This window comes from Anomaloglossus baeobatrachus, chromosome 5 (genome assembly GCF_048569485.1).
Source record: "Anomaloglossus baeobatrachus isolate aAnoBae1 chromosome 5, aAnoBae1.hap1, whole genome shotgun sequence".
NCBI lineage: Eukaryota > Metazoa > Chordata > Amphibia > Anura > Aromobatidae > Anomaloglossus > Anomaloglossus baeobatrachus.
The window spans coordinates 170,170,156-170,194,203 of NC_134357.1; the positions used below are offsets into that span (position 1 = coordinate 170,170,156).

The 24,048-nt window shown below is 52.1% G+C and overlaps 1 protein-coding gene across 2 annotated transcripts in view; it reads right to left on the bottom strand.

The window, feature by feature from the left end:
- The window catches only part of GHITM (growth hormone inducible transmembrane protein), a 29,624-nt gene extending 12,191 nt beyond the window's left edge, over positions 1–17,433 (bottom strand). The window contains exons 1-5 of one of the 2 annotated variants that reach the window (XM_075349016.1): positions 17,356–17,433; positions 13,348–13,510; positions 9,259–9,361; positions 9,015–9,126; positions 6,417–6,558 (exon numbers count right to left, since the gene is read on the bottom strand). In XM_075349016.1, coding sequence (XP_075205131.1) covers positions 6,417–6,558; positions 9,015–9,126; positions 9,259–9,361; positions 13,348–13,473 — 483 coding nt within the window. In that variant the 5' untranslated portion in view covers positions 13,474–13,510; positions 17,356–17,433. Of the gene's footprint in view, positions 1–6,416; positions 6,559–9,014; positions 9,127–9,258; positions 9,362–13,347; positions 13,511–17,321 lie in introns of both variants that reach the window. The other variant, XM_075349015.1, reaches the window with a different exon arrangement.
- Positions 17,434–24,048: the final 6,615 nt, after the last annotated feature.

A 24,048-nucleotide genomic window follows, 5' to 3' on the forward strand; every position in this document is an offset into this window, starting at 1 on the left:
GCCTATACACCCTCCCGTGCATCACGGGCCCATCAGTTTTGGTGCCAAAGCAGGAAGGAGGAAACTTATAAATTGGTCTAAGGTAAAACTCAACCCGAAGGATGTTCGGAGAACTGAAACCATGAACCAAATAACAATTTGAACAACATGTGTACACAAAAGAACAACAGCCCGAAGGGAACAGGGGCGGGTGCTGGGTCTCCCAATAGGAGCTAGAAGAAAAGGAATTTACGGTAAGTAAACAAAATTCCCTTCTTCTTGGTCGCTCCATTGGGAGACCCAGACAATTGGGACGTCCAAAAGCAGTCCCTGGGTGGGTAAAAGAATACCTCGATAAAAAGAGCCGTAAAACGGCCCCCTCTTACAAGTGGGCAACCGCAGCCTGAAGGACTCGCCTACCTAGGCTGGCATCTGCCGAAGCATAGGCATGCACCTGATAGTGTTTCGTGAAAGTGTGCAGACTCGACCAGGTAGCCGCCTGACACACCTGCTGAGCCGTAGCCTGGTGCCGCAATGCCCAGGACGCACCTACGGCTCTGGTAGAATGGGCTTTTAGCCCTGACGGAATCGGATGCCCAGAGGAACGGTAGGCTTCAAGAATCGGTTCCTTGATCCACCGAGCCAAGGTTGACTTGGAAGCCTGCGACCCTTTACGCTGGCCAGCGACAAGGACAAAGAGCGCATCAGAACGGCGCAGGGACGCCGTGCGAGAAATGTAGAGCTTGAGTGCTCTCACGAGATCTAACAAGTGCAAATCCTTTTCACATTGGTGAACTGGATTAGGACAAAAAGAAGGTAAGGAGATATCCTGATTGAGATGAAAAGGGGATACCACCTTAGGGAGAAATTCCGGGACCGGACGCAGAACCACCTTATCCTGGTGAAACACCAGGAAGGGGGCTTTGCATGACAGCGCTGCTAGCTCAGACACTCTCCGAAGTGATGTGACTGCCACTAGGAAGACCACCTTCTGCGAAAGGCGTGATAGAGAGACATCCCTCATCGGCTCGAAAGGTGGTTTCTGAAGAGCCGTTAGCACCCTGTTAAGATCCCAGGGTTCTAGCGGACGCTTGTAAGGTGGGACTATGTGGCAAACTCCCTGCAGGAACGTGCAGACCTGCGGAAGCCTGGCTAGACGCTTTTGAAAAAACACGGAAAGCGCGGATACTTGTCCCTTGAGAGAGCCGAGAGACAAACCCTTGTCCATTCCGGATTGAAGGAAAGACAGAAAAGTGGGCAAGGCAAACGGCCAGGGAGAAAAACCCTGATCCGAGCACCAGGACAGAAAGATCCTCCACGTCCTGTGGTAGATCTTGGCGGACGTTGGTTTCCTGGCCTGTCTCATAGTGGCAATGACCTCTTGAGATAACCCTGAAGACGCTAGGATCCAGGACTCAATGGCCACACAGTCAGGTTGAGGGCCGCAGAAGTCAGATGGAAAAATGGCCCTTGAGACAGCAAGTCTGGTCGGTCTGGTAGTGCCCACGGTTGACCCACCGTGAGATGCCACAGATCCGGGTACCACGACCTCCTCGGCCAGTCTGGGGCGATGAGGATGGGGCGGCGGCAGTCGGACCTGATCTTGCGTAACACTCTGGGCAGCAGGGCCAGAGGAGGAAATACATAAGGCAGTCGAAACTGCGACCAATCCTGAACTAACGCGTCTGCCGCCAGAGCTCTGTGATCTTGAGACCGTGCCATGAATGCCGGGACTTTGTTGTTGTGCAGAGACGCCATTAGGTCGACGTCCGGTGTTCCCCAGCGGCAACAGATCTCTTAAAACACGTCCGGGTGAAGAGACCATTCCCCTGCGTCCATGCCCTGGCGACTGAGAAAGTCTGCTTCCCAGTTTTCTACGCCCGGTATGTGAACTGCGGAGATGGTGGAGGCTGTGGCTTCCACCCACAGCAGAATCCGCCACACTTCTTGGAAGGCTTGGCGACTGCGTGTGCCGCCTTGGTGGTTGATGTACGCCACCGCCGTGGCGTTGTCCGACTGAATTCGGATCTGCCTGCCTCCCAGCCACGGCTGGAACGCCTTTAGGGCTAGATACACTGCCCTTATCTCCAGAACATTGATCTGAAGGGAGGACTCTGGTTGAGTCCAGGTGCCCTGAGCCCTGTGGTGGAGGAAGACCGCTCCCCACCCTGACAGACTCGCGTCCGTCGTGACCACAGCCCAGGATGGGGGCAGAAAGGATTTTCCTTTCGACAGAGAAGTGGGAAGAAGCCACCACTGAAGAGAGGCTTTGGCCGTTCGAGAAAGGGAGACGTTCTTGTCGAGTGACGTCGACCTCCTGTCCCATTTGCGGAGAATGTCCCATTGGAGTGGACGCAGATGAAACTGCGCAAATGGAACTGCCTCCATTGCTGCCACCATCTTCCCTAGGAAGTGCATGAGGCGCCTCAAGGGGTCCGACTGGGCTCGAAGGAGAGATTGCACCCCTGTCTGTAGTGAACGCTGTTTGTCCAGCGGGAGCTTCACTATCGCTGATAGAGTATGAAACTCCATCCCGAGGTAAGTTAGCGATTGGGCCGGAGTCAATTTTGACTTTGGGAAATTGATGATCCACCCGAACCTCTGGAGAGTCTCCAGAGCCGTGTTCAGGCTGTGTTGGCATGCCACCCGGGAGGGTGCCTTGACTAGAAGATCGTCTAAGTAAGGGATCACCGAGTGTCCCTGAGAGTGTAGGACTGCCACCACTGTTGCCATGACCTTGGTGAAGACCCGTGGGGCTGTCGCCAGGCCGAAAGGGAGTGCCACGAACTGAAGGTGTTCGTCTCCGATGGCGAAACGCAGGAAGCGCTGATGCTCTGGTGCAATCGGCACGTGGAGATAAGCATCCCTGATGTCGATCGATGCTAGGAAGTCTCCTTGGGACATTGAGGCGATGACGGAGCGGAGAGATTCCATCCGGAACCGTCTGGTTTCCACGTGTCTGTTGAGCAGTTTGAGGTCCAGAACGGGGCGGAATGATCCGTCCTTTTTTGGCACCACAAACAAGTTGGAGTAAAAACCGCGACCCCGTTCTTGAAGGGGAACAGGGATGACCACTCCTTCTGCCTTCAGAGTGCTCACCGCCTGAAAAAGAGCCTCGGCTCTCTCGGGGGGCGGAGATGTTCTGAAGAAACGAGTCGGAGGGCGAGAGCTGAGCTCTATCCTGTAACCGTGAGACAAAATGTCTCTCACCCATCGGTCTTGGACATGTGGCAACCAGGCGTCGCAAAAGCGGGAGAGCCTGCCACCGACCGAGGATGCGATTTGGGGAGGCCGAAAGTCATGAGGAGGCCGCCTTAGTGGCGGTTCCTCCGGCGGTCTTTTTAGGGCGTGACTTAGACCGCCATGAATCAGAGTTCCTCTGGTCCTTCTGTGGCCTGTTGGACGTGGAGAATTGAGACCTGGCTGAGGGCCGAAAGGACCGAAACCTCTGCTGTATCTTCCGTTGCTGAGGTGTTTTCGGTCTGGACTGGGGTAAGGACGAGTCCTTTCCCTTGGATTGTTTAATGATTTCATCCAATTGCTCGCCAAACAAACGGTCGCCAGAAAATGGCAAACCGGTTAAGAACTTCTTGGAAGCAGAATCTGCCTTCCATTCGCGTAGCCACATGGCCCTGCGGACTGCCACTGAATTGGCGGATGCTACCGCTGTACGGCCCACAGAGTCTAGGACGGCGTTCATGGCGTAGGACGAAAAGGCCGACGCCTGAGAGGTTAAAGACACAACCTGCGGAGTAGAGGCACGTGTGACTGCATTAATCTCCGACAGGCAGGCTGAGATAGCTTGGAGAGCCCATACGGCTGCAAATGCCGGAGCAAAAGACGCGCCTATGGCTTCGTAGATGGACTTCATCAAGAGCTCTATTTGCCTGTCAGTGGCATCCTTGAGCGATGAACCATCTGCCACTGCTACTATGGATCTAGCCGCCAGTCTAGAGACTGGAGGATCCACCTTGGGACACTGGGCCCAACCCTTAACTACGTCAGTGGGAAAGGGGTAACGTGTGTCATTAAGGCGCTTAGTAAAGCGCTTGTCCGGAAAAGCTCTATGTTTCTGGACTGTATCTCTGAAGTTGGAGTGATCTAAAAACGCACTCCGTGTACGTTTGGGAAACCTAAATTGGAATTTCTCCTGCTGAGAAGCTGACTCCTCAATCTGAGGAGTTGGAGGAGACAGTTCTAGCACCTGGTTAATGGACGCTATAAGGTCATTTACTATGGCGTCCCCTTCAGGTGTATCAAGATTGAGAGCAGCGTCAGGGTCAGACCCCTGATCTGCCCCATCCGCTTCATCCTCCAAAGAGTCCTCATGCTGAGACCCTGAGCAGTGTGATGAAGGTCGAGGGAAGCTCCCAGCAAGCCCGCTTAGCCGGTCTGGGACTGCGGTCCGTGTCGGAGTCCTCACCGTGGGACCTAGGAGTCACCCCAGGGGCACTTTGCTGCGCCGACCGAGGGGGGCCTGGGGGCAATGCTTCAACAGTGCCCGGGGCCTGTGTTACAGGTCTGGACTGCAAAGCTTCAAGTATCTTAGCAGACCATCTATCCATAGACTGAGCCATGGATTGAGAAAGTGACTCAGAAAGTTTCTCAGCCAACACTGCAAACTCTGTCCCTGCCACCTGGACAGTGGTAGCCGGTGGTTCTACCTGGGCCGAGGGTCCCACCAGTGGCTGAGGCTCCGGCTGAGTGAGTGTCACAGGGGCCGAGCATTGCACACAATGAGGGTAGGTGGAACCTGCAGGTAACATAGCCGCAAAAGAGGTACAGGTAGCATAATAAGCCTGTGCCTTGGCACCCTTGCTTTTTGCGGACGACATGCTGTTGTCTCCTCTTAGCAATCAGTGAGGGTATATAGCCAAAAGCGAATAATGCGGCCGAACAGAGTAAATGTATACAATATAAGGATATATATATATACACTTCGGCACCCAGGGGGGCCAACACCTAGTAAACGGTGCGGCTTACCGACCGCCCTCAGCGGTTGTGTGTCCACCAGATTCCCTGCCTGGGCCTCCCAGCGCTGTGGAGCTCGTCTGAAGTTCTCCACCAGCAGAAGTTCTGATAGCAATGGCTGCCAGCGTTCAGAGAGGAGGAGGGAGCCGTGGGCGTGCCTCAGAAAGTGCGGGAATCTGGTGCCCCACGGTGCTCAGTGAGGGGGGAGGAGGATACTAAGTATGCTCCAGCCCTCACCGCTGACGTCCAGTGTAGCGTCCCGCCCTTACCCCTGACTGGCAGGCCCGGGGGCGGGAGTATGCGGTACTAGGCCGCAAAAGCCGGGGACTAAAGTTATAAACGCGGCCGGCAAACAAGCGCGGTCAGCGCGGTAGTCCCGGCGCACAAAAACACCCAGCAGCTGCTGCAGCGTCCGTTACACAGGCGCTCTATGCGCCGTCCCCAAGGGGACACAGAGTACCTTATAGGAGCAGGGCCTGTCCCTGAAGATACCCGGTCTCCTGTCCAGCAGATTCCCCCAGGGGCTGCGGAGGGAGCCCGGTCCCAGTGCCTGGTGACCGGTTAGGATCCCACTTCTCCCAGAGCCCCTAAGGGATGGGGAAGGATAACGGCATGTGGCTCCAGCCTTTGTACCCGCAATGGGTACCTCAACCTTAACAGCACCGCCGACCCGAGTGGGGTGAGAAGGGAGCATGCCGGGGGCCCTGTTAGGGGCCCTCTTTTCTTCCATCCGATAAAGTCAGCAGCTGCTGCTGACTAAAATGTGGAGCTTGCGTGGATGTGTGCCTCCTTCAACACAAAGCATAAAACTGATGGGCCCGTGATGCACGGGAGGGTGTATAGGCAGAGGGGAGGGGTTACACTTTTTAAAGTGTAATACTTTGTGTGGCCTCCGGAGGCAGAAGCTATACACCCAATTGTCTGGGTCTCCCAATGGAGCGACAAAGAAATACATATTTATTTCCTTTGTGTGTATTGCAACAACAGAAAAATCTGAGGGAAAAAAAAAAGGCAAATTGCACATAATTTCACACAAAGCCCCCAAAAATGGGCTAGACAAAATTGTTGGCACCTCTCCAAATTTATGGGTAAACAACTTTATTTCAAATTCACCAATGGCAAGTAACAAGTGTGGGCAATATGAAAATCACACCTGAAATCAGATAAAAAGGGGAGAAGTTGACTTAATTTTTGCATTTTGAATCTGTGTGTGCCACACTAAGCATGGAGAACAGAAAGAGAAGAAAACTGAGGAGTTGAAAAACAAAAATCTATTAACAGCCCAAATCAAGTTCCAAAAAGGTTCAAGCTGTCCTGCAGGCTAAGGGAGAGGTATAAGAAGCTTTTTAATTGTTATAGGAAGCAACTGAGCTGCTTGTTTCAAGTATTGAGCGCCTGAGCATGGTAGTGTTCGCTCATCACTAGTAAAAAGATATAAAAGTATAAAATATGGAGAAACAACTCACCAGCCAGGATCCTCTCATCATCAGGCTCATTAGCGCAGGAGACCTACTGACAGCAACGGCAGACAAGGCTGTGAGGCCAATGCTGCCAGCAAAGTACATATATGTGGCTCTTATTCTGTCCTTCACATACTCCGGCCAAACTCTGTAAGAAAATGATTAGTTCAGTATAGGACACATTTATAGTCAGCTCAGGTCTGAGCACAACTTAACAGGCACATATAACACATTGCTGTATGTACATAGTACTGTGAAATCAGTGCCTCTTAAATGGGTGCATGGTATGGATGTAGGCTTTGCACATAATGCAGCACTATAGGGCATTTTATCTGCTCAGACAACTCGATACTTATTATGTAGCATCAATAACAGGTCAGATAGATGAAAATCATTGTAGCACATTGATTCTTACAGAGGTCTAAGATTATGGAGCGCAATGTACCTGCAAACCAAGAGCTCAGGAGACAACTAAAAGATGCTAAGACAGTTCAAGATTACAGAACACCAGTGAAAAGGGGTTTCCTAAAGCACCTTATACTTGAAAAAGACATTTTAGTCCACCTGAAAAAAATGTTGTGTTCCCCCTCAGGTGGAAGTGCTGATAGGGCTTGTTTTCTCCTTCCTTTGGGTGTTTTTTTTTTTAATAAATATATAAATAGCCCACACTTATTATATATTTTTTTTTTTTTTTTTCAAAAAAACAACGTATTTTTCGGGTGATGGACCTGTATGAGGACTTGCTTTTTGAACAAAAAGGTGACTTTTTTTATACTATTTAGGTGTAGATCTATGACATTTTAATTATGTTTGTTTTAGTTTTTTTTTAATTTTTTTTTTTTTTCTTTTTAAAAAAGGGAGCTGCGGAGAGCACCAGAACAAACAAACAAAAAAAAAAAAAAAAACAGTAATTCTGTCAGCTCATTTTATTTCCTCTTTATGGCATTTACCATACGGGCTAATTAATTTTATTTTTTCATAGACTGGACCTTTATGGGCACAGATACCAAACATCTCATTTTATTTCTTGATTTTCAACCTGAGAAAAGGGGAAACTAATTCAAACATTTAGATTTTATATTTTTAATAACTTTTTTCATTTTTACTTTACATCATTGTTTAGTCACCTTGGATGACTTGACTCTGTGATTGATTGTTCTATAAACTGCAATACTACGGTATTGAATTATACAGTGAAAAGTATGGTCTCCCATGAAGCCCAGCCTTTGTGGGTATCATAGGCCAATCAAGATGGCCGTAATATAGACCTTCGGGAGGTCCTCAGCAATCATGTCACAGCCAATAGATACACAAAATGGTATACTCCCAGAAACCTGACACTTTAAAGGGAATCTGCCAGCAAGTGTTTGCTACTTCATCTGAGAGCAGCATGTTGTAGGCAAAGAGATTCTGACACCAACCATGTGTAACTTAGATTATTGGGTGCAGGCATTGTGACATTATTTAAGAATTGAATATAACAGAGCTGGGAACACACACACACACACACACACACACACACACACACACACACACACACACACACACACACACACACACACACACACACACACGGCTCTCAATAGAGATTATACATTGACTAAAATGTCAATCACAGCAGGGGGTGATCTGCTCTGCAATGCAGAGGAGGAAAAACACATGTTTTTTTTTCCCTTTTAATCCTTGCAGAATGCTGTCCTCAGCTTACATTGCAAAATCCTGGTGACATTCCTTTTAATGCTGTTGGCAGAGACTGACCGCAGTATTTAAGGCTAGGTTCACACTTCCGTTAAATTGTATCAGTCACAATCCGCTGCTTTGGTAAACAACGCAATCCGTTTGGCGTATTCCGTTGTTCCCATAGACTTGTATGAGCGGCGGATTGTGACTGATTATACTGCGTTGCAGCCTCCGCCCGACTGATCAGACTGACCGCGGGGCGGAAGGAACGCAGCCTGTAACGTTTGAGCAGCGCAATCTATAGGATTTTGCTGCGCATGCTCTCTGGTTCCCTGCACATGTAACCAGGATACACATCGGGTTACTAAGCAATGCGCTTTGGTTAGTTACCCAATATTTACACTGGATACGTGTGCAGGAAGCCGACACTTCCCCGCTCGGCTCCGCCCCCTCCTGCACTCCGCATGTGTACACACACACTCACCTGTCCCCAGCCCTGCAGTCCCCGCGGCACTGACGTCCTCAGCGCCACGGCCCTGCTCGGCTCCGCCCCCCTCGCGCTCCACTCCCCGCACACAACAGAGTCCGTCAATGAATTTTGTTCTTTGTCATCCGTTGTACAACGCATCAGTCACATGCATCAAGCAACGCATGTGACTGATGCAAAACAACGGAAATGTGAACCTAGCCTAAGGCGTAGACTAGCAGCAATCCGTGCTAGCTCAGGTCGCTGCTGTTACAGTCAGATTCTGGCTGTATAACATTGCAGATTTCAGGTGTACGTGCAGCAGGCTCAGCTCCTGAGCCTGCTCCCTACACCCACACCTGAAGTACTGTTATATCGCACGTCAAAGACATTAAACACTCCTGAACTCTTGATTGGGGAACCACATTCAGATACACAAATAATAGAAATTCTCTTACATGGCCTTCTCAATGGCACCCATCTCATTAGACATTCCCAATCCATAGTAACACAGTGCTCCCAGACCAACCACAGCACTGCCAGCCACAATTAGTCTTCCTGTTGCGTCAACTGAAGAAGAAAAAAAAAAAAAGATAGCATTAGTATGTATATCTAGTATTGTTGCTTGCTATATGCTGGGTTGTAACATCAGGTTATTTTAAGATTCTCTAAAACCCCTAATTGAGTCCTACATATACTTACAGCGAGCGGCCGTTCCCATGGATGGTTCAAAAGCGGCTTCTTTAACCTCTTCACGTGCCGTCTTTACACGGCGCATTCCAAATCTAGTTTTTGTGGTATAACCCTATTGGTAAAACATAAAATATGAGAAAACACAAGAAGCAGGTTATATACATTGCAGCACAACAAATATTTTATTTTAAATAAATGCGTAGTAACAATAAAATCTAGTCAAGACTAAATTGTAGCCACCCTGGACCTGAGGAGGGCGCAACACAGGTTTATAGGAACAGCACGTGCGCACTAGAAAATGGACTTTTAAGAAAAATCTGCACCCTCTGGTAAAATACCGCACCTGCGTTTTTGCTGCGATTATTCCGCAGGTTGGTCCCTGCGGGTTTTTACCAATACTTAATGGCAAAACCGCAGGGACCGCAAAAAAATAGGGACATGCACATTAATTCCGTGAGTAAATCCGCAGATATAAAAAAAACGCAGTGTGCGCACAGCATTGTATACATGACTGCAGAAATATTAGACACATTTTCTGCAGCGAATCCGTGGTAAATCCGCAGAAATCTGCAGCACAAAGCCTAAAGAGGAGAAAAAAAAAAAATCAGTCATGGATGTCACGACCTAACCTGTCCATATGTCCTACCTCGGTATACGGGAAGCTGCTCAGGAGCCCCCATTAAAGGTTGGAGTGATGTTATTAAGCCTATGATCTCACTGAGGTTTTGTTTATATAGATTTTGAAATGTATCCACAAATATCCGTATGCTAATTTTCTATTTATTTCAATGGGAAACCTACAATGCTATTCATACAAAGTGTTTTGAGTTTTTTCCAACAAAGTAAAATCTAACAAGAGTACAAACAAAAAAAAATTAAAAAAAAAGATATACCCCTTCTTTGATGATGATTGCTCCACAAACTTGACACTGTCAAGTCAAAAGGCTGCAACAATCTAAGTGGGAAAAACAAAAACCTTCACAAACCTCCCCAAAATAGCATTGGAAAGAAAAAGAAAAAAAAAAAAAAAACACAAACAAACTAAAATATGCATTTCAAAGCAAACAAAACAGATTTATTTTCCTAAAAATCTGCGACCAAACCCTGCATCAGCTGCTTGTTATGGTGAGTGGGCAGGTAACAGCAAGCTCCCCATGACAGACACACGGCCATGTTATTTTGGCTTGTCTTTATTGTAGCGATCTAGTGTAAACTAGCTTTTAAATTAAAATACTGTTCACACACTGACAAAAATACATAGAATTTTCTTTAATGAATTCTTTAGAACTGTCCAGTGCCGGTCTCTGTGAAATGTGGGAGCTGCACCGCGCATGAAGAGAACACAATTCGCACCAGAAGGAATTTCCACGTGTGCGGTTATGGGAAACGAGGCTCCAGACTGCTATTCTAGTGATTGGTGGAAGGACGATCCATGACTACTGTTAGAAATACCCTGTAAGTTCTTATTTCCATACCTAAAAAAAAAAAAAAAACTCCAGCTAGCTCCTAGTGATTTAAAAGGGGTTGTCCACAGCTCTACTTACTGTATTTTTCGTATTATAAGGCGCACTTTTCCTCCCAAAAATTTGGGAGGAAAATGAGGCATGCGTCTTAAAATCTGACTATAGCTTACCAAGGGGTGGAAAATTGGCCGGGCGCCCTGCTGGCTGTGCGGACTGCGGTGGCTGAACTGGCAGCGGAAGCTGCGGTGGATATGTTGTGGAGCAGGCCGGTGTGGCGGCTGTCCCAGATGGTCTGTCCACAATCCGGGCTTCAAATGTTGAGGGCGTCCGGAGTTGGCGTGTGCGCAAATGGACCTCTTGGATAAAAGCTCCATCTGCGCAGGCGCCACTCTGGGCACCATTTCTTTGAAGCCCGGACCGCCGACAGAGCATCTGGGACACTCCCCGCAGCCAGCACAGCCTCTGCCTCGTGTGACCCCGCTCCACCACCGCTGTTGCCTTCCTCCAGTAAGACAACACCGGAGTATAGGACAGACCCCCTTTTTTTTTTTTTTTTATCTCTAAATTTGGGGTGCGTCTTATAAAATGAAACATACGGTATATAATAAAGTGACCTAGAGAGGAAAAAAAAAAAGCATTCCACCACCTACAATTGGTGACTATGTACTGCTGTATACTGTCCTTTGGTACTGCTATTGTGAGCTTGTATGCTTTATATTAATTCATGAGGTTTTGGTTGGTGATGTGCCAATTTGCTCATGGGTAGATCATTCTTTTGATCTTTCCCATTTTTAAATGGTCTTAACAATATTTCTCTGTGTTATTAATAAACTTTTTCACACTTTTTGCATGCAACAAGGGACTCCTCTTGCTTGATTCCATTATCCTGGATTTTCCAGTATATGTTTGGTGTAGTTGTGCTCACTCTTTCCCATGTGTTGTGTTCCAGATTCTATTTATGGGTTGAAGCACACTTCCATTACCTATATATATTTAATGGTGGTGCCGTCCCTATTTTGTTCTATGAGCATTGTTGGAATGGCGCCAGTCACGGAGCAGAGAGGTTTTTTTGTTCTTATCTGAGGCATGCTAGCATCCAAGAATGCTTTGTCCGGTAATGGACAGCCCCTTCACCTAATAAAGCCTATGTTTAAAGCGAGAAAAAAGTGTCAAAACATGAGTAGATGATATGGTACAGTAGATGATACTGCAACGATATGGCGACTGTCTCTAAACTGCTTCTCTGAAGAACTACATCCCTATACTACACATAAAAGGCCTGAGCTCAACTTTTTCAGATGGTTTCTATGAGGTTGTGTGCCCATGGTGTCATTTAGATGCCAGCGCTGTAGTTTCCCTCATCGGTGGTGGTTTTCCTGAAGCGGATTCATTAGCGGCTCTGCCATCTTTGCTGCAGCAGTCGGTGGATTTACACTAAGTATAAGGAGTGGACGACCTCCTAGCGGAAGCCGCCTGAAGAATGAGCAAGTCACTTCTCAACTGTTTGTGGGTCTCCGAACCCTGAAGTGGTTAAAAGAAGAGACATCTAACAGAATGTGCGCACAGCAGTCGCTCTGACACTGTCCGTGTGCACATACTCTGCAATGGCTTATTTCCACATTGAAATGAAGGGAAATAATCCACAGTAAAATTTCAATATGGCTGCTTTCACAATACCTTTAACATGCGTCATGAACGTTTTTCAACGCAAAAACGGATCCAGTGCAAATGCGTTTTCATTTCAATGCATTTGCAATGGACTCGCGTCAACATGCGTTCACCTGCGTTTGCGTGCGTTATAGTGAGGATCCAGCGACTTGCAGTTTTTTAACTTTTTTCAAAAACGCTACTTGTAGCTTTTTTGAGCTGCGTCCAAATACTGCAAATCGCTGGATCCTGACTATACTGCACGCAAACGCATGTGAATGCTGGCATGCTGATAGACAGGATCCTGCTTGCTCTACTGAGCATGCCCAGAAACCAGCCTGGCGTGATCAGTCTCTCTCTCTCCCCCTCCATCCCTCTGTCTCTCCCCCCTCCCTCCTCTCTCTCCCCCGCCTGAGAGCGGCGTACGCTCGTAACCAAGGTATATATCGGGTAACCAAGCAAAGCGCTTCTTAGTTACCCGATGTTTACCTTGGTTACGTGTGCAGGGAGCCGGCTCCTAGCAGCTGCGGACGCTTGTAACCAAGGTAAATATCGGGTATTCAAGCAAAGTACTTCACTTAGTCACCCAATATTTACCTTGGTTACAGCTTACCGCAGCTGTCGGCTCTTTCACGTTCAGTTCCCCTCACATGACTCCAATGCCCACCCATAAACTTCAAGTGACAGGATCCTGCAAAATAACATGCGTTTGGATGCGTTTTTCTCTGCAAAAAGAGGATCCGCTTTTGCAGCAAAAAAACGTTTATGACGCATGTTAAAATAAAACGTAGTGTGAAAGCAGCCTAAGCCCAGACGTGCCCGAAAAGTGCGCTCTCCAATGCAAGACGTGAAGGAGCCTTTATTATTTGACATTTAACCATTGTAATTACCCCACTATGGAGAACACAGGCGTCCTGGGACCATCACCTGGTGTTCACAACAGGGAGAAGCCACCAGGGTCACATACAGGCAGCATGAGACGTCTTACCTGGTTAGGCTGCAGGAGCCATTGATTAGTCTTTATCGTATTCCGTATAACTGGTGACGGCTGGATCAGCGCCGGCCGGGCGAGCGTGGGCACACTGCGGAGGCAGGCGAGCCTGGCGGCAAACATCTTCTGCTGCTGGGTGTACAGGCGCTAGAAGATAGACCTGTCAGTGACAATGGAGGAGAATGAGAAGAGAAATACCAGGAGTCCATAATAACTGGTGTGCATTGTACTGATCACTGCCCTTTACAGCAGGGGTGGGGAACCTCCGGCCCGCGGGCCACATGCGGCCCGCCATGACCTTTTATGTGGCCCCCAGGCAGATTCCCGGGGGAGGCAGTGCTGGTGCTGTCACCGCGGTCTTGCTGCCGCCGGCCCTTTAAATCCACACATTGCTGTTTGTGCTGCAATGTGTTCTCCCGTCGGCCAGTGCCAATTGTGGGCGGGTCCACAGCAGCCTCACAGCTTCCTGCCTTGTGTGCACGCCCCCTGCCCTCCGGAGATCAGTGCCTGCCTTCTCCTTCTGATGCAGTGTGTCCGGCTCCTGCACTCCAGTGATGTGAATGCAATGCTGCTGTGAGTCCAGCGCCGAACCTCTGCTGCTATGTGCCCTGCCCAATGCTTTGTGTCTCCCCACACCAGTTCTGTAAACCTTCTCCCCCAGAGTTGCATGAAACTCTCAGCGCAGTGTACCCCCCAATGTCCTGTGTGCAGCCCCCCAATGTCCTGTGTGCAGCCCATCACCCAGTAGTCCTGTTTGCACCCCCCCAATCCTGTGTGCACCCCTCCCCCAGTCCTGTGTGCAGCCCCCCAATGTCCTGTGTGCACCCCCACACAATCCTATGTGCAGCCCATCACCCAGTCCTGTGTGCACCCCCCAGTCCTGTGTGCACCCCCCAATCCTGTGTGCACCCCCCCAGTCCTGTGTGCACCCCCCAGTCCTGTGTGCATCCTCCAGTCCTGTGTGCACCCCCAGTCCTGTGTGCACCCCCCCAGTCCTGTGTGCACCCCCCCAGTCCTGTGTGCACCCCCCCAGTCCTGTGTGCACCCCCCCAGTCCTGTGTGCACCCCCCCCAGTCCTGTGTGCACCCCCCAGTCCTGTGTGCACCCCCCCAGTCCTGTGTGCACCCCCCCAGTCCTGTGTGCACCCCCCCAGTCCTGTGTGCACCCCCCCAGTCCTGTGTGCACCCCCCAGTCCTGTGTGCAGCCCCCCAGTCCTGTGTGCAGCCCCCCAGTCCTGTGTGCAGCCCCCCAGTCCTGTGTGCAGCCCCCCAGTCCTGTGTGCAGCCCCCCAGTCCTGTGTGCAGCCCCCCCCAGTCCTGTGTGCAGCCCCCCAATGTCCTGTGTGCACCCCCACACAATCCTATGTGCAGCCCATCACCCAGTCCTGTGTGCACCCCCCAGTCCTGTGTGCACCCCCCAATCCTGTGTGCACCCCCCAGTCCTGTGTGCATCCTCCAGTCCTGTGTGCACCCCCAGTCCTGTGTGCACCCCCCCCAGTCCTGTGTGCACCCCCCCAGTCCTGTGTGCACCCCCCCAGTCCTGTGTGCACCCCCCCAGTCCTGTGTGCACCCCCCAGTCCTGTGTGCACCCCCCCAGTCCTGTGTGCACCCCCCCAGTCCTGTGTGCACCCCCCAGTCCTGTGTGCACCCCCCCAGTCCTGTGTGCACCCCCCAGTCCTGTGTGCAGCCCCCCAGTCCTGTGTGCAGCCCCCCAGTCCTGTGTGCAGCCCCCCAGTCCTGTGTGCAGCCCCCCAGTCCTGTGTGCAGCCCCCCCAGTCCTGTGTGCAGCCCCCCCCAGTCCTGTGTGCAGCCCCCCCCAGTCCTGTGTGCAGCCCCCCCCAGTCCTGTGTGCAGCCCCCCCCAGTCCTGTGTGCAGCCCCCCCCAGTCCTGTGTGCAGCCCCCTCCCGTCCTGTGTGCAGTCCCCTCCAGTCCTGTGTGCAGCCCCCCAGTCCTGTGTGCCTCCCCACAGTGATGTCTGTGACCCCAGCCCCGCGTGTGGTGTCTGTGACCCCAGCCCCGCGTGTGGTGTCTGTGACCCCAGCCCCGCGTGTGGTGTCTGTGACCCCAGCCCCGCGTGTGGTGTCTGTGACCCCAGCCCCGCGTGTGGTGTCTGTGACCCCAGCCCCGCGTGTGGTGTCTGTGACCCCAGCCCCGCGTGTGGTGTCTGTGACCCCAGCCCCGCGTGTGGTGTCTGTGACCCCAGCCCCGCGTGTGGTGTCTGTGACCCCAGCCCCGCGTGTGGTGTCTGTGACCCCAGCCCCGCGTGTGGTGTCTGTGACCCCAGCCCCGCGTGTGGTGTCTGTGACCCCAGCCCCGCGTGTGGTGTCTGTGACCCCAGCCCCGCGTGTGGTGTCTGTGACCCCAGCCCCGCGTGTGGTGTCTGTGACCCCAGCCCCGCGTGTGGTGTCTGTGACCCCAGCCCCGCGTGTGGTGTCTGTGACCCCAGCCCCGCGTGTGGTGTCTGTGACCCCAGCCCCGCGTGTGGTGTCTGTGACCCCAGCCCCGCGTGTGGTGTCTGTGACCCCAGCCCCGCGTGTGGTGTCTGTGACCCCAGCCCCGCGTGTGGTGTCTGTGACCCCAGCCCCGCGTGTGGTGTCTGTGACCCCAGCCCCGCGTGTGGTGTCTGTGACCCCAGCCCCGCGTGTGGTGTCTGTGACCCCAGCCCCGCGTGTGGTGTCTGTGACCCCAGCCCCGCGTGTGGTGTCTGTGACCCCAGCCCCGCGTGTGGTGTCTGTGACCCCAGCCCCGCGTGTGGTGTCTGTGACCCCAGCCCCGCGTGTGGTGTCTGTGACCCCAGCCCCGCGTGTGGTGTCTGTGACCCCAGCCCCGCGTGTGGTGTCTGTGACCCCAGCCCCGCGTGTGGTGTCTGTGACCCCAGCCCCGCGTGTGGTGTCTGTGACCCCAGCCCCGCGTGTGGTGTCTGTGACCCCAGCCCCGCGTGTGGTGTCTGTGACCCCAGCCCCGCGTGTGGTGTCTGTGACCCCAGCCCCGCGTGTGGTGTCTGTGACCCCAGCCCCGCGTGTGGTGTCTGTGACCCCAGCCCCGCGTGTGGTGTCTGTGACCCCAGCCCCGCGTGTGGTGTCTGTGACCCCAGCCCCGCGTGTGGTGTCTGTGACCCCAGCCCCGCGTGTGGTGTCTGTGACCCCAGCCCCGCGTGTGGTGTCTGTGACCCCAGCCCCGCGTGTGGTGTCTGTGACCCCAGCCCCGCGTGTGGTGTCTGTGACCCCAGCCCCGCGTGTGGTGTCTGTGACCCCAGCCCCGCGTGTGGTGTCTGTGACCCCAGCCCCGCGTGTGGTGTCTGTGACCCCAGCCCCGCGTGTGGTGTCTGTGACCCCAGCCCCGCGTGTGGTGTCTGTGACCCCAGCCCCGCGTGTGGTGTCTGTGACCCCAGCCCCGCGTGTGGTGTCTGTGACCCCAGCCCCGCGTGTGGTGTCTGTGACCCCAGCCCCGCGTGTGGTGTCTGTGACCCCAGCCCCATGCCCCCAGTTAATTAATTGCTTCCCCCAATATAGCAGGGTCATTTAAACATTGATAATTTTGTGCGGCCCCCGAAGGTTGGTAGAAATTTCCAAATGGCCCCCGACAGAAAAAAGGTTCCCCACCCCTGCTTTACAGGCTCATGTCCCAGCACCATCCAGGCTGCAGTGCCCCTGTACGGACTCCTAGTGGAACATTCTGTTTTAATTGATGTCAATAAAGATTTAATATTTGAATAATCAGTAATGCATGACTCTCACTCACTGGTGATGGTGTTATCAGGGAAGATGCGGCGGCCTCTACTCTCCCTGTAACTGATGAGACTTGTGCCCAGTGCAGGCTGTGCAGCCAGGTATCAGCACAGAGCAGACAGTCTCCTCGCAGAGCTACACACCGTGTGTCTGTATATATGACATGTGTGCTATGCTCAGTATGGACACAATACACACTCAGCCATAACACACTGCATAACCCTGGCCCACCAGGACACTCACCACCAACTCCAGACCCGAGCTGTGCCGCACTTACTCTGATGTAAGAGCTCAGTAACCTTCCCGAACGTTCCCCGTGACTGACGTCAGCACGCAGAGGACGCCGGGTAATGTAGTTCCTGACGGCGTGTTACGGCCACGATCATACAAGAGGAAAACTACAACTCCCAGGAGTCCGTGAGTCGTGCGTACACCGCCTCCATGAAGGTCACGCCGATTAGAGGAGGGTTACGTAACGCTTGTCAGTAGTGAGTGAGCCTGTTCAGTACAGCGGCCTCTGACGTAATAATATTATCCTCCGTCTCCAGGGTGTCCTGTACAGAGGAGCTGAGGCGCAGTCACAGCTTGTGGTGTTCTCTAATATCCCGGATGGCTGCTGCAGATAAGCCATGGTATATGGGAGTATGCACAGTACAGGGCAGATCAGTGGCAGCTGGTGGGGGCTGTGCACACAGGCGTACTAGAGCTGCAGCGGTTTTGTTGGATGCTGCACACGGTTCTTTAGGCTTATGCTTTCACTCTTGCATTGTGCGGCATCCGTTGCAATCTGCCGCCTTGAGGAATTACGGTAACCGTTGCAGGAAGCTGTTTATTCCTCATAGGCTTCTATTAAGGGCGGATTACAACGGATGGCCTCGGGTTGCATCTGCCCCATGGCGCATCAATTGTTTTGTTGCTGACCGTCAGTGACCGTCGGGCGGAGGGAACGCTAAATGTAGCGTTTTTTGTTGCTGTAAAAGAATCTGACTCCGCAGGATTCCGTCGGATACGTTAAGAGGCAGAGGCATAATGATTGTCTTTGGTGCTGGATTCTGTCGCCATGCATTTGGCGATGGATTCCAGTGCAGGATTACATCAAGTTCTACTGAACATGCTCAGCATTTCCAGCATAACGTTTAAAAGCACTCCTGGTGTCTGTCTGTCTGTCTGTCTGTCGGTCGATCTCTCTCTCTCTCTCTCTCTCTCTCTCTCTCTCTGTGACGGTCTCTCCCCCCCTCTCTCATACTCACCGATCACTGGCGTGGCGCTGCACAGCTGTCACACTGCTCTGGCGGCTTTTCCTCTTTTGAAAATGCCGGCTGCTCATGATTACTCCATCTCGTATTCACTGCTTTCCCCCGCCCACCGGTGCTTATGATTGGTTGCAGTCAGACACGCCCCCACGCTGAGTGACAGCTGTCTCACTGCACCCAATCACAGCCGCCGGTGGGCGGGTTTATCATGCAGTAAAATAAATAAATAATAACAAAAAAACGACGTGCGGTCGCCCCCAATTTTGATACCAGCCAAGATAAAGCCACACCGCTGAAGGCTGGTATTCTCAGGATGGGGAGCTCCACGTTATGGGGAGCCCCCCCAGCCTAACAATATCAGCCAGCAGCCACCCGGGCTTGCCAGGGTGTGTGTGGTGATGATGGATGCAGTAGTGCCGGGGTGTGTGCGGTGGTGATGGGGCGGTAGTGCCGATGTATGTGCGGTGGTGATGGGGCGGTAGTGCCGATGTATGTGCGGTGATGATGGGTGCGGTAGTGCCGGGGTGTGTGCGGTGATGATGGGTGCGATAGTGCCGGGGTGTGTGCGGTGATGATGGATGCGGTAGTGCCGGGGTGTGTGCGGTGATGATTGATGCAGTAGTGCCATGTATGTGCGGTGATAATGGGTGCAGTAGTGCCAGGGTGTGTGCGGTGATGATGGGTGCGGTAGTGCCGGGATATGTCCGGTGATGATGGATGTGGTAGTGTCGGGGCGTGTGTGGTGATGATGGATGCGGTAGTGCCAGGGTGTGTGCGATAATGATTGATGTGGTAGTGCCGGTGTATTTGCGGTGGTTTATGGGTGCGGTAGTTCCGGGGTGTGTGCGGTGATGATGGATGCGGTAGTGTCGGGGTGTGTGCGGTGATGATGGATGCAGTAGTGCCATGTATGTGCGGTGATAATGGGTGCAGTAGTGCCAGGGTGTGTGCGGTGATGATGGGTGCGGTAGTGCCGGGGAGTGTGCGGTGATGATGGATGTGGTAGTGTCGGGGCGTGTGTGGTGATGATGGATGCGGTAGTGCCGGGGTGTGTGCGATAATGATTGATGTGGTAGTGCCGGTGTATTTGCGGTGGTTATGGGTGCGGTAGTGCCGGGGTGTGTGCGGTGATGATGGATGCGGTAGTGTCGGGGTGTGTGCGGTGATGATGGATGCGGTAGTGCCGGGGTGTGTGCGGTAATGATTGATGTGGTAGTGCCGGTGTATTTGCGGTGGTGATGGGGCGGTAGTGCCGATGTATGTGCGGTGATGATGGGTGCGGTAGTGCTGGTGTATTTGCGGTGATGATGGATGCGGTAGTGCCGGTGTATTTGCGGTGATGGTGGGTGCGGTAGTGCTGGGGTGTGTGCGGTGATGATGGGTGCGGTAGTGCCAGGGTGTGTGCGGTGATGATGGGGGCGGTAGTGCGGGGGTGTGTGCGGTGATGATGGGGACGGTAGTGCCGGGGTGTGTGCGGTGATAATGGGGGCGGTAGTGCCGGGGTGTGTGCGGTGATGATGGGGGCGGTAGTGCCGGGGTGTGTGCGGTGATGATGGGGGCGGTAGTGTCGGGGTGTGTTCGGTGATGATGGGGGCGGTATTGCCGGGGTGTGTGTGGTGATGATGGGGGCGGTAGTGCCGGGGTGTGTGCGGTGATGATGGGGGCTCTCTCGGATAAAAAAAAACTAACACAACGCGTTATTTTACAGGAATCTGTTGTCTTTATTATCACAGTATTTACAACGCATCCGTCACATGCGTCACACAATGCACTGTGACAGATGCCAAACGACGCAAGTGTGAAAGTAGCCTAGGGCTATGTTCACATTTCCGTTGTTTTGCTTCAGTCACCTGCGTTGCTTGATGCGTTGTACAACGGTTAACAAGAATTGTCATGAGAAAGCAGATTCCGAGAGAGAGAGCAATCAGCTGATTGTTCTCTAATGCCGGCGGCCGGGTTTTGAGAGCGATCAGCTGATCTCCCAGCAGCCGGCTTTTATGAGAGCAATCATTCTCAAAAGACGCCCGCCGGCGCTAATCGTTCCGACCGCTGGAACTGAATTTACAGTCGATCATGTTTTTTTACTGTGCGCATGCTTACAGTAAAAAACCGATCTGCCGCACACAGAAAATGTTACATTCAGCGTTGCTCCCGCCTGACAGTCAGTAATTGACTGATCTGTCACGCAGCGGATGCAACGCAAGTCCATCAGTCACAATTCATCGCTAATAGAAGCCTATGGGGAAAAAACGGATTCCTGAAAAATATTTTGCAGGATACTGTAATCCCTCAAGGCGACGGATTGTGACTGATGCAAAACAACGGAAGTGTGAACTTAGCCTAATGTTTTTTGCAGCATCAAAAAAAATGCACCATGCAGGATTCAGTCGGCATCCATCATGGTTATAATAGAAGCCTATGGGCGCTGGAATCTGTTGGAATCAGTTAAATGACTGATTCCGGCGACAGATCCGTTTTTAGCAACAAAGCATGCTCAGAAGTGGAAATTTCTTTCCGGTTAGTGCAAAATTCTCTCTCTCTCTCTCTGTCAATGTCGGTCTCTGTCTCTCTGTTGATCGGTCCGTCTGTCTCTCCCTCTCCCTCCTTCATACTCACCGATTACCGGCACGGCGCGGAGCTGCACTGCTATCGCACTGCTCCCACGGCTTCTCCTGGTTTTGAAAATGCCGGCCGCTCATTATTCCATCTCGTATTCACTGCTTTCCCCGCCTTCCGGCGCCTATGATTGGTTGCAGTGAGACAGCTGTCACTCAGCCTGGGGCTCGTCTAACTGCAACCAATCATAGGCGCTAGTGGGTGGGTCTATATCTTGCAGTAACATAAATAATTTAAAAAAACGGCGTGCGGTCCCCCCCAATCTTGATACCAGCCAAGGTAAAGCCACATGGCTGAGGTCTGCTATTCTCAGGATGGGGAGCCCCACGTTATGGGGAGCCCCACAGCCTAAAAATATCAGCAGCCACCCGGAATTGCCGCATCCAATAGATGCGACAGTCCCGGGACTCCACCCGGCTCATCCAGATTGCCCTGGTGCGGTGGCAATCGGGGTAATAAGGAGTTAATGGCAGCCCATAGCTGCCACTAAGTCCTAGCTTAGTGATGGTAGGTGTCTATGAGACACCCCCAATGATTAACCTGTAAGTGAAAGTAAATAAACACACACACTGAAAAATCCTTTATTTGAAATAAAAGACATAAAAACACCCTCTTTCACCACTTTATTAAAATCCCCAAACACCCCTCCAGGTCTGACGTAATCTACACAAGGTCACACGGCGCTTTCAGCTTTGCTACATCGGAAGCTGACAGGAGCGGCCACAGAACACCGCCGCTCACTGTGATCTCCACAGAGCAACTGAAGTGAGTTGCGCTGTCTGCGGTGACGTCAATCAGGTAGTGCCGATGCGTGTGCGGTGATGATGGGGGCAGTGGTGCCTATGTGTGTGGTGATGATGGGGGCGGTAGTGCTGGTGTGTGTACGGTGATGATGGGGGCGGTAGTGCCGCTGTGTGTATGGTGTTAGGGGAGGTAGTGTTGGTGTGTGTGCGGTAATGATGGGGGCGGTAGTGCCGGTGTACACTGTGATGACGGGGCGATAGTGCCGATGTACACAGTGATGATGGGAGCGGTAGTGCCGGTGTACGTGGTGATGATGGGAGCGGTATTGCCGGTGTGTGTGCGGTGATGATGGGAGCGACGGTAGTGCCGGTGTGTGTGCGGTGATGATGGGGGCGGTAGTGTCGGTGTGTGTGCGGTGATGATAGGGGTGGTAGTGCCGGTGTGTGTGCAGTGATAATGGGGGCGGTAGTGCCTGTGTGTGTGCGGTGATGATGGGGGCAGTAGTGCCGGGGTGTGTGGTGATGATGTGGGCCATAGTGCCAGTGTGTGTGCTGTGATGATCGGAGCGGTTGTGCCGGTGTACGCAGTGACAATGGGGGCGGTAGTGCCGGTGTACGCAGTGACGATGGGGGTGGTAGTGCCGGTGTATGCAGTAATGATGGGGGCTCTCTCTCTCCCCTTTGCCAGGTAACGGATCCGTCCCATCAGTTGTACAACAATCTGCAACGCATCAGTCACATCAGTCACAAAAGGGATTGTGACTGAAGCAAAACAACAGAAGTGTGAACTTAGCCTTAGGCCATATGCACATGCTGCGTTTTTTTGCCAGGGGTTTTGGTGCAGTTTTGTTGTCTGAAAGTTCTCACTTTTGACTTCTCAGCAAAGTCTATGAGAATTCAGATTTGCTGAGCGCAGGTTGCAGGTTTTCTTTTTGTCTGCAGTTGATTTGTCACAAACGTCTGACAAACTGCAGAATGTTCATTCTTTTTGCGTTTTGTCCCTGCGTTTCTCACTAGTGATGGGAGGACTTGCAAATCAATCCCCCGCCGAAGTCGGCGGGGGATTGATCCCTGGTAGTTGGCCAGATGCCGGTCCCCATATAATCTAGTGCTTCACACTGTTACGTCACCGCCGGAGTCTGCTCCAGCGGCTTCTGCATCAATCACCAGGCGACGCCGTGTTCCTGCCGTGGATGGTGCTAGTGATGGGAGAGGAGTCGATGCCAGCAGCATCGGTGGGCGCAGGCTCCGATCATCCACTGGGCTGGGTTATCTTGGGATCTGCAGTACCGCTGGCTGACTGTGGGTGGCATGTGTCTTCCAGCTGAAGTTGCCAGCATTCAGCTACAGCCAATGGGAAGACACCACACCTTTCCCCCCTGTCACATGCCACTGCCATAGATAGTTCTGATTTCCTGGCTCCTGGTCTGCCCTATTCTGTTTTGTGATTCCTGTGTGCTGACTTCTGCGTGTTTGCTTACAACCCTTCTGCCTGCTGTTTTTGTACCTCGCTGCCCGATCCGGATTTGACCTCTGCTCCGTTTTCTGATTACGTCCTTGTCTGACGAATCTGTCCCTGTTCTACTATTCCTGGTTTGCCCCTGCTTGACGACTACTCTCATCGGATTGCAGCCTTCCACAGGTAGTGATATCCAGGGCCCTGTGTAATTCCAAATCCCTGTATAGGGGTTAAAGGGTTTCAGGGTTCTGGAGGTCCTGCTTGGTAAGTGGCTTCCCTCTAGTCTGTCCATTACATCCCCCCTGAGTCTGTTGATCCAGGCAGGCATTACACATACGTACCGAATCACAGTCTGTCACGCTGATCCCACAGCCTCTCATTCTTCTTTCAGGCCACACATTAGGCTCATGCATATTCGCTGCTTTCCCGAACACCAACATCTGTGATTTATTACAGTCAGACGTGCCCCACACTTCCAATCACAGACCCGGTCTGCGGGTCTATAGCGTACAGTAAAATAAATAAAAAATTGGTGTAGGGTCCCTCCATATGGTTAAAGAGGGTGCTTGTTTGTCTTTTATTTCAAATAAGGTTTTTTTTCGGTGTTGGTGTTTATTTAACTTTCACAATAAGATTAGTAATGGGGGGTCTCATAGACGCCTGCCACTACTAATCTAGGGCTTAGTAGCAGTTGTGAGCTGACAACCCCTTATTACCCTGATTGCCACCGCACCAGGGCAATCGGGAAGAGGCTGGTAAAGTGCCGGGACTGTCTCATCTAATGGATGCGACGATCCTGGGCAGCTGCATGCTGCTATTTTTAGGCCGGGCGGGGAAAAAACACAGGTCTCCCCAGCCTGAGAATACTAGCCCCCAGCTGTTGGGCTTTATCATGGCTG